This window comes from Colobus angolensis, unplaced genomic scaffold (assembly GCF_000951035.1).
Source record: "Colobus angolensis palliatus isolate OR3802 unplaced genomic scaffold, Cang.pa_1.0 Scaffold287, whole genome shotgun sequence".
Lineage (NCBI taxonomy): Eukaryota > Metazoa > Chordata > Mammalia > Primates > Cercopithecidae > Colobus > Colobus angolensis.
This window is the reverse complement of record NW_012116121.1, coordinates 1,398,016-1,408,523: the sequence shown is the minus strand read 5'-3', so window position 1 is coordinate 1,408,523 and position 10,508 is coordinate 1,398,016. Positions and strand designations below refer to the sequence as shown.

At 51.9% G+C, this 10,508-nt stretch overlaps 1 protein-coding gene across 3 annotated transcripts in view; it reads right to left on the bottom strand.

Moving 5' to 3' along the window:
- Window positions 1-4,054: 4,054 nt before the first annotated feature.
- Window positions 4,055-10,508, bottom strand: part of CNDP2 (CNDP dipeptidase 2 (metallopeptidase M20 family)) — a 24,160-nt gene continuing 17,706 nt past the window's right edge. For all 3 annotated transcript variants that reach the window (XM_011948920.1, XM_011948921.1, XM_011948922.1), the window contains 4 exons: window positions 8,721-8,885; window positions 6,526-6,667; window positions 6,082-6,229; window positions 4,055-5,182 (listed from right to left, as the gene is read on the bottom strand). In XM_011948920.1, coding sequence (XP_011804310.1) covers window positions 5,113-5,182; window positions 6,082-6,229; window positions 6,526-6,667; window positions 8,721-8,885 — 525 coding nt within the window. In that variant the 3' untranslated portion in view covers window positions 4,055-5,112. The remainder of the gene's footprint in view (window positions 5,183-6,081; window positions 6,230-6,525; window positions 6,668-8,720; window positions 8,886-10,508) is intronic.

The following is a 10,508-nucleotide window of genomic DNA, read 5'->3' as shown; positions in this document are numbered from 1 at the left end:
TTTGGGAGGCGGAGGTGGGAGCATTGCTTGAGGCCAGGAGTTTGAGACCAGCCTGGGTCATATAGCAAGACCCCGTCTCTACAAAAAATTTAAAAATTAGCTGGGCACAGTCACGCACCCTGTAGTCCTAGCTCCTTGAGAGGCTGAGGCTGGAGGATCACTTGAACCCAGGAGGTTGAGGCTGCAGTGAGCCAAGATGGTGCCACTGCACTCCAGCTGGGTGACAGAGCAAGACATTGTTAATTAAAAACAAACAAACAAAAACTAAAGGTCATATATTGCATAATTCCATGTATATGAAAGTCCAGGCCAGGTGCAGTGGCTTATGCCTGTAATCCCAGCACTTTGGGAGGCAGAGGTGGGCAGATCACCCGAGGCTGGGAGTTCGAGACCAGTGTGACCAACATGGTGAAACCTCGTCTCTACTAAAAAATACAAAAATTAGCCGGGCATGGTGGTGCATGCCTATTATCCCAGCTACTCAGGAGGCTGAGGCTGGACAATCGTTTGAACCCAGGAGGTGGAGGTTGCAGTGAGCCAAGATCACGCTGTTGCATGCCAGCCTGGGTGACAGAGCCAGATTCCGTCTCAAAAAAAAGAAAAGAAAAAAGGAAGTCCATAGAGACAGACAGTAGATTAGTGGATGCTTGGGCCTGAGGGAGACAGGGCGATTGTGTGGGGGAGGTGATAGGTTACAGGTACTGCGTTTCTTTTGGAGGCAATGAAAATGTTTTGAAATCAACTGGAGATGGTTGTGCAACTCTGTGACTATACGAGAAGCCACTGAATTGTTCACACTAAACAGGTAGATTGTTTGGTCTATGAATTGCACCTTTACCGAAGCTGTCAACAAGAAATCGCCATGGGGGAAACCAGAAGGAGAAATACTGAGACCTCAGTGGGAAAGGCGGGAGGCCAAGTGCACACCAGGAACAACTGGCCTCCTGCCATGGAGGGGAGGCCATGAGTGTCCCCCAGCAAGGGGAGGGGAAGAGGGGAGGCCTGGGTCCCAAGGCTGCCTCCCAGGAGCTGGGTGATGGCAGGCCACCACACGGCTCTCAGGCCTTTCCCCTCTATAGCACAGGGACGAAGCCTCCTATTTCACTGGGATGCAATGAAACATTAGACAAACATCTTTAAAGCCCTTTGTAACATGAATTATATAAATAGTAATGAATGAATCCTTTGGGAGGAACTCTAACTCCCCCTAAAGGTACTGTCAATCATTTTCTAAAGGGAAATGATCCCTAAAATTGGCAGCTCTTTACTTGGGTGACATAGTAGCAGTTTTCCTCTCCAATATCAGGCAGCAGATATTTACTTTCTCACATTTTTCCATTTAATACAATTTCTTGCAACTGTTAGGCCAGTAGATAGTATGGACATAGATCTATGGTTGCTCTTCTAGAAATATTCAAATAATTCATTTGTGAATCTGCAGACCACCGTTGGATTCATGGACACTTTTCAAAGCATTTTGTCTTTTCAGTAAGTAAAAGAGTCTAGTAATGTCATGTTTAAAGGGCCAAGTGGCTGCAGTTTTCAAGGCCTCTTGATGTATGAAACACCTTTCTCTGAAGGACCCAAGATATATCTGCTTTTTGAATAAAACTTAGAAGTGACACTTAGAGAAAGTCTTTTGCTTTTAATAAATTTCAATATTCCTATCATGTACCATACTGCAGTAGTCTGAAAAAAACTTTAGACTTGCTTTAAAAAAAACTGGTCCCAGATTACACAGGCTGAAACAGTATCTATTTACCATACCTGTTTCCCACTTGAGAAGATCCAGCTTCATGCATGAGTGGGAACAGTTCTTCATTTTTTGCAAAGGGGTCACAGGGTCACTTCTGTCTTCATAACCTCTCCGCAAAAGTGGTTTGTGCTCTTCTGACACAGGAGGACGCAGAGGCTCAAGTTCACAGAACCAGCAGTTAGACCCATTAGGTCCAGGGTTTTACAAAACTGTTGTTTACATCAAAACAGCTAGTGGTGTGCCAGCTCAGCTTCTCACATGCGGCAGTCTGGATGTGTGAAAACGTCCATGCCGCCCCACTTAGGCATTTATCTGATCATGGGCCAGGCTTGGGCCGGGTGCTGGGAACGTGGAGCTGTCCAGATGGCCCTTGTGCTCCTGGAGATTCCACGAGGGACTGAGCTTGCAGAGATGGAGGTGAGCATCAGCACTTTCGCCAGGAGTCATAGGCCTTCTAGTAGAACTCCGCTGTGATTTCCTCCAGATCACCCTCCCCTAGCACTTCCAGAGGTGACGACCTCCCACTTACTTCAAGGGAACCTGACTGCCCTGAGCCACGCAGGGTGCTGCAGGTTTTAGCACAGTGATTGCCTGACTGCCGTAGGCTGCTTTTTGCTGCTGTAACACGATGCCCAAGACTAAGTAATTTACAATGAGCAGAGATGTATTGGCTCACGGTTTGGGAGGCTGGGAGGTCTGAGGTGGAGGGGCCAGGACCTGGCGAGGGCCTTCTGGCTGTGTCATCCCACAACACAAGGGCTCAGAGAAGGGTAGAGAGAGCAAGAGGAGGCCAAATAAGCCTTGTTGTAAAGAGCCCACTCCTACAATAACAGCATTCACCCAGTCAGGAAGACAGAGCCCTCATGGCCTGACAAGTTCAAGGCCCTGCCTCTTAATACTGTTACAATAGCTATTAAGTTTCAACACGAGTTTGGGAGGAACCAGACATTCAAACCATAGCCCCTCTCGGCTTGGGTTCCTGACCAACGCAGGCCCATACGCAGCTCGCATGCATGAGACACCAGCGGCTACTCTTAGGATTTCTGGGGGAAGACCATGCAGTTCTTCTTGCAGGATTAGAATCTGAAAGAAGACATTTCTCACAGTTCTGATGGAGGAGTTGAGAGGTGGAGACACAAGCCCAGATAGCACTGAGTGCTGGGTCCAGTTGTATCTGAAGCCGCTACCCTTGTCTTCTTTTTTTGTTTTTACTTTGAAATGACAGGAGACTTAGATAGAAGATGCAACAGTCATAGAGGGTCCCCAGACACACTTCGTCCAGCTGACCTCTTACGCAGCCACAGCACAGGGATCAAAACTAAGAGATTAACATCTGTGTAAAACCAACTATAGATTTTCCTCTCGTTTCATACGTTTGTGTTTGTCTGATGTTTTTTCACAATGAATGTGATGTTCCCAGAACTGGCACATCCTCCTCAGGGCGTGATGTCAGGAGTGCCTGGTGTGGATGTGTCATTACTGCTCAAGTTCATTTTGATCTGAGGGTGGCACCTGCCAGGTCTCTCCACTGTGAAGTTCCTGTTTCTCCCTTGGAAGGTGCTTTCAAGCTATGCAAATATCTCATTCCTTAAACCACCTACCAATCTGCGAGTGTGTCAGGGATCTCACCTGCAGCAGCAGCTGCTCCAGCTTGGATCTCCCACTTTCCTCCCACATGAGCGGAGATTCTTCATCAAGGGGCACTGCTCCTTCTCACCCACTTTGTCGCTTTATTTATTTATATTACTATAAACTCACAGATTGTTATTTATTCCGTGGTAAAAATCCAACATTACTGCTATTTTCTCACTCCAGTTGCTCCTCTGGGCCCCTGCGAGCTCTTCCAGGCTGGCTCCTGTGTTCTTGGACGCAGCCCCATTCCCTCAGGAGCACATCCTTACATTCTGATGTGAGAGGGTCCAGACTCATCTTGCATTTCCCCTGCCCAGCCCTGGAACCAACAACTTCAAGGAGCCTTTTCCTTTCATTGAGTTTACTCTGTTCTTTTACGTGAACTGGGCCAATCAATTCTTTGTTTAAGCCAGCTGGACTTCCTGTGGCCCCACAGCCATAAGGAGCAGGAACAGGGACAGGGACAGGGACACTTCTTGGAACATGCAGGGGGCCATGAGTGAGCCTCCATTTGTGTGGACGAGGGAGGGAGTGCTCGCCTGGGAAGACCTAGGGTCTGTTTTCTGGGTCCTGCCTGCTGTCCCCTGCCCTGAGCTGACACCATCAACCAGATCCCACTCAATAAGCATGTTGTGCACGCCGCGAACAACTCAGATGGAGCAATTCTTTTAGAGGTGTCATGTTTACTTTTTATTTAGGAGTACAAACTGAGACAAAATCATCCTTCCAGTTAGGTGAGGTTTTGAGGGATCATACTAAAGAGAAGACAGGAAAACGCCAGTAATGGTGAAGGTCTTGAGAAAAGGATGGGACCCACAGATAGCGAGAGATCAGAGGAGGCCCTGACTTCTCTCCTCATTTCCTTTCCAAATATCCCAAATGTGCAATGCATCACCTGAGACAGAAGGCAGAAAGCATCAAGCTCTCTGTTTATCCCAATTCAATGACAACCAGAACTTTTTTTTTTTGAGATGGGGTCTCGTTCTGTCGCCCAGGCTGAAGTGCAGTGGGGCAGTCACGGCTCATTGCAGTCTCCAACTCTCAGTCTCAAGCAACCCTCCTACGTCAGTGTCCTGAGTAGCTGGGACTACAGGCGTGCACCACCACATCTGGCTCATTTTTTAAACAACTTCTTGTAGACGGGGTCTTGCTACATTGCCCAGACTTAAGTGCAGTGGTGCAATTATAGCTCACTGCAAGCTCAAACTCTTGGTCTCGAGTGATCCTCCTGCCTCAGCCTTCTGAGTGGCTGGGACTACAGGCATACACCATCATGTCTGGTTCATTTCTTAAACTTTTTGTAGAGACAGAGTCTTGTTTTGTTGCCTAGGCTGGTCTCAGAGTCCTGGCCTCAAGTGATCCTCCTGCCTTGGCCTCCCAAAGTGCTGGGATTATAGGTGTGAACTGTGGTGCCCAGTCAACAACCAGAACTTTCTGCAGACCTTGTGCTTTTGGACCTTGAGTATTTTCTGCAGGTCAAGCCATCCTGACCACTCTGAGAACCTACCCAGGGTGACTCAGCTGTCACTCTAGGTCACTCATAAGCCCATCGGGTAGCTCTACCCATGGACAGCTGGATACACTTGTGTCTGTTCTCTGAAGTCGTAGATGACCTGACAAGAGGGAAAGGAAAGAGGGAACCTCCACTTCCCTGGGCGAGTCGGAAAAGGGTGAGGTGAGGGCGGGATTCCTTCTCGTCGGAGGTGACAGACAGGAGGCCGGGCCTAGTCCTTCAGCTGGGAGACCTCATAGAGGTACGCGGCCAGCATCTTGGTTCCCTCTATGTAGTTATGCCTGGTAAAGAGGAACACAGCGTCGTGTCAGCTGGTGTTGTGAGCCAACACCGAGGCGCGAGGTGACTCCTCTCGAGTCCAGACACACTCTGCCTTCTTCCTGGGGAGCATCCCCCAGCCCAGCCTGGGGGCCCTGAGCACTGCTTGTCTTCAGAATTCAGCACCCCAGTTCTCAAGTGCAGCTTCAGTCTGACTGCCCAGCCCAGAGACCAATCCTGGTCCCCTAGTGCCTAAGTAGTGAATACCAAGCTTGGATCGTGGGCTCCTCCCATTATCCACTTGTTTCTGAAGACCAGGCCTCCCCTCCGGTCCTCTCACCAGGTCTCTGTCTCCCCCTCCCTCCTTCCTGCAGGGTCTCTGCCTCTGTCTTAGCCCCTGATCGTCTGCCTTGGTTACCACAGGATGCATTCTTGCCTTCCGCCCTCCTCAGCAATGTTAGGGGCCAGAGGCCTCTCCCGAAACTGCCCGCGACCCCTGCCTGCTGGGCCCCTCCTGCTCCCAAGGCCGGCTCAGAGGCTGCACCCGCCCTGTTGTGGGAAGAATCCCCACCACGTCTGCCCAAGTCAGGGATGTGTCAGAGCAGCAACACGTGCAGCGAGCAATGACACTGCAGTTCCTCAAAAAGGAAACAGGAAAATGAACAGGAAAAAAAGGAAATGGAGAGGGGGTAGATGAAGTGCACAGATCAACACTGCATGAACCTTGTTTTTAGCACCTGCTCCTGCAAGGCCTCGTCCCGCCTCCCATCTGAAGTTCCCGCTTCACACAAATGCAGGAAGGCAGGTCACGGGCCATCGCCCCCACCTGCTTCTCTTGGCAGCTGCACATGGTGGGAAGGGGAAGGGACGAGAAGGACGCTGTGCAGGAGACGCCAACCTGGGCCGCACCCTGGACTCTCACCTGTTGAGCTTTTCATTCTGGGAGTGGGCTCCGTCATCCGCCGACCCCATAGGCAGCAGCATGATGTTCTTGCCCGTGGCCTCCTGAAAGGTCAAGGTCACAGGAATACTGCCGCCTTCCCTGGTCAAGTCTGCCTCCACACCAAAAACTGGGGGAAATGGAATCAAATAAACGGTGAGCTTTGGGGCCCCAAGGTTGGGGATCTGTCTCAGACCACTATTCAGTCGCACTCAGACCCCGTGCGAGCCCCTGGGGACAGCAAATCCATGTTCGAGGTCTGCCGGGGCCCAGGCTTATCCCACACGCCGGCCGTCCTCATGCTGACTTAACTACGTGCCCAATGATACAGCAGTGCCTCGACACAGCTACGCGCCCACGCGGTGTAAGGGTCCTGCCAGACATGCGAGGGGCCCTGCCCAGCATCACCCACAAGGAGTGTCCCACCTGTCTTCATGGCTCTTCTCCCAGCCACGTAATGAGGGTGACTGCAGTCGGTGACCCAGGGCTTCCCACCATGGCCCATGTACACCTTGAACTCGTTGGGGCTGTGCAGTTCAGCAAACTTCTTAGTCAGGTAGCTTGTGACCTAAACCACAAATAGAAGACAGACATACAATGCTTTATAAGCTTGGCGTTCCATCCAAGGCTAGTGACCTACGGGTCTGCTATCACGGGTCTACAGCGAGCCTACAATCGGCCTCTGACAGGTCTGCAACGGGTCTATACTGAGTCTACGATGAGTCTCATTTTCTGTCGCTTAATACTGAGCTACGTAACGAGAGTAAGGAAAGAGGGGCCTTCTTTTTTTTTTTTTTTTTTGGCTCACTGCAAGCTCTGCCTCCCGGGTTCACGCCATTCTCCTGCCCCAGCCTCCTGAGTAGCTGGGACTACAGGCGCCGCCACCATGCCTGGCTAATTTTTTGTATTTTCAGTAGAGACAGGGTTTTACCATGGTCTCAATCTCCTGACCTCGTGATCCGCCCGCCTCGGCCTCCCAAAGTGCTGGGATTACAAGCATGAGCCACCGCGCCCGGCCAGACAGAGGGGACTTCTTATCAAAAAATAAAACCCAGTTATTTCAAAGTAAAAGACAAAGTTATAGTATCAAGCAATTCACTCTTTCCAAAGATCTTCCAAATGATGAAACTATTTAAATTAGGTATAAAAACAATCTTCCCTGACCTGCTTTATATTACGGACAGAATGTTCAAGTGCCCCCAGAATTCATATATTTAAGCCCTCAACTCCATTGTGACTACATCTGGGAACTTAACAGAAGTAACTGTTCTGTTACTTCTAAGTAACTTCTAAGGTGTGAGACAAAGTCACAAATGTGAGAAACTGCGTGTGCGCCGATCCGCTTGCTGGCCTATTTCACAGGCTCCACCCTGCCACTACCTGCAGCTCTTGGGAAAGATGCTTTGAAGACAAAACGGGGGAGCACACACCGCCCCTGCCTCTTGCCCAAGTCGCTGCATTCCTCAGGAGATAAACGACCCTGTCCTTACCCTTTCCCACACATAAGATAGCGCCTGACCGCATTAGTGGTTGCGCCTCTGTGACCTATGGCCACACGCACTCTTACACTGAGGCTCAGTGTGGCTTGGCTGGAATGTCACATCTGAGCAGGTGCGATGTGATTCTGCACGCACCAAAGCTCCCCCGCCTGCAGATGAGCTGCGGGCTGAGCCGCTGTCTCGGGGCAGCCTGGCCAGACCTCTTGAAGGCTGCTCCTGGGCCCCAGGCCGCAGTCCACAGTCCTCAGTGAGACGCCTGAATAAAACTAACTTGAATTATTAAAAGCCTGGCTTTTTTTCTTTAGTAGGTTTTTTTTTCCTTTTTCTAAACCTTATTTAGACAAAGGTTACATGAGGCCAGAAGGGTGGGACGCAGCCTGAGTCAGAAGATACAGAAAGCCTGCCCTCCGCCACGTGAGGACAAGCGAGGAACCCTCGTCAGATGCCACGGCTGCTGGCACCTTGGTCCTGGACTCACCCACCTCCGACACAATGAGAAATCCATTTCTGCCACGTAAGCCACCCGGTCTGTGGTCTTTATTGTGGCAGCCTGAGCAGACCGAAAGCACTTCATAAAATAAATGACCACAGGCTACATTGCATCCAGACCCAGGATAGAGCCAGGCGCTGCTCCGGGGACTCCTCCTTGTGACAAGACCTCAGTGTTCAGCACGAAGGGCGAGCCCCAGGCTCCCGTTCCCAGTGGAAAGACTCCGACTCCATCTCCCCATGAATCCCAGCTGAGCAGGGCAGTCAGAAACTGGGCTGACCTCCAGCCACCAGAGTCCCCTCCACACGGTACCATGGTAAGGGGCGGCTCCGGGACTCTGACCAGAACACACTTGGCCCAGCGTTGGTGTTTGGCCTGGAGCCTTGAGGTAAGGTCAAAGGCCAGATTTTAGTAACAAAGGCCAGATCAGTAACAAAGGTCACTTCCATGTGATGCATTATCTTACATTAGCTTCTGAATCATGACTGTTGTTATGATGACTGATTTTGCCAGAGCCAGGAAGCGGGGCCATGCGTGGCCTGGGTGTCTGCCTAGTAAGAGCCTTTGTTACCCAAGTCTCTGCCCGGACACAGCAGCTCTTGGCCCCCGCCCTGTGTCCCAGCCCCACATGCCTGCTCGCTGACGACTTCAGGAGTCATGTTCGGCACGAGCCTGATGGAGAACTTGCCAACCACCTTCCTGGGAATCACGGTCTTGGCCCCCGACCCAGAGAAGGCGCCTTCGATGCCATGGAGGGAGAGAGACGGGTACCGCCATCGGTGCATGAGGATGTCTTTCTGCAGAAAAAGCAGAGGGTCAGGGACACCTCAGGCACTCGGTGCCAGCCCTGTCTGCTCACTGAAGAGCTGGGAATTTGTCTGGGAAATCAGCGGTGTGAGACAGGCCCTGGCCCAGGACCCCGACAACCACAGGCAGGAGGTCCAGGTGCAGGCACCCTGCCCCGGTGCACTCTGCAGTTGCAGCGAGTGACTCAGCACAAAGGAGGCCCCCGACAGGCTGCACACCCTCAGGTGAGGCATTTTACTGCTTCTCGATGCAGTGTGGGTGGCTCAGGTCCACCCGGCAGAACTAGGAGAGCCACGCTGGCCACTGAACACCTGTAGAACTGGGGGTGTCGAGGTCCCACAGACATTGGAGCTCTTGATGAGCCAGAGGCACCAAGAGGAGGAGGGGATGCAGCCCAGGCTGTGTGCAAGCCTCTCCCAGGCCCACAGGACATAGGCGTGCAGCCCGTTCCTACTGGGAGAGGACAGCCAGGCTGACCAGCAAATCTGGTACAGGCCTGTGAATACTGATGATGCCATCTCCTCAGACCAGGAAGGACTTCATCTCCTGTTTCCCAAGGGTGTCATCAACCCATGACTTTCCTGCCTGCCCCCACCCCCTACATCCCTGCAGCAGAAGGTGGGTCAAGAGAGTAGGTGTGCCCCCAAAGGGGCTTCCAGAAAGTTCCTCAGTGACTTAGCCACTGAATATGTAGATTTCTGTTTGTGAACCAAACAGCTCAATGTTATCTGGGAGGTACAGACGAGGCCCTAAAACACCATACACAGAAGTAAATACGAGCCTGAGGGACAGGGCAGGAGAAACAGACCCACCTTCTCCCAGGCCTGCTCCTCCCTGCACCCAACCCCTCGATATCACTGTCCAGTCATTGCCAGTGGGAACCTTCTCTTCCTATTCCAGAGGCTCCTCCCTGATGCCAGCCAAGGCTCCCGCGCCTGCAACAGCCTCACGGGTCTCCCAGCTCCACCGACTCAGCTCCGACACCCCAACCCATGATCCTTCCCAAGGCGAGAACCGATGAACTCAAAGCCTGGCAGGGCTTACCGCCTCCTAGGAAGACACGGCCGTGCCCAGGCCATCAGGCCAGCATGTGGGTCTTGGTCCCAGGCCTCACTCCGCTGCCCGTCTGTCTCCAAGCAGCCAATATGTCTGTGCTGCTGCTCACTGGGCACGCCAGCCTTGCCCTGCACCTCTGCTGGCCGACAGGACCCTCTGATGAGCCTCAGCCGCTCCTAGCACCATTACCCTCCCCTCGTGCAGGCACACAGCCTTTGGGACTGCCCGGTGTGGCCCTTAGCACATCCTTCCAGAGCTCTTGCCCATCTGTCTCTGGGAGACAAAACCCAAGAGCCCAGCCAGGCCTTATTTCCCTTATGTTCCAGGGGCTGAGTTGCTTGATTCAACTGATGCTGGCTGAATCAATGGCACAGAACTTACATCTATATCGCATAAACCCACAGCCTGCAGAACTTAACATCCATACCACAGAAACCTATAGCCTCAGGTACTTACATCTATACCGCATAAACCCTACAGCCTGCAGAACTTACATCTATACCGCATAACCCACAGCCTGCAGAACTTCCATCTACACCACATAAACCTATAGCCTG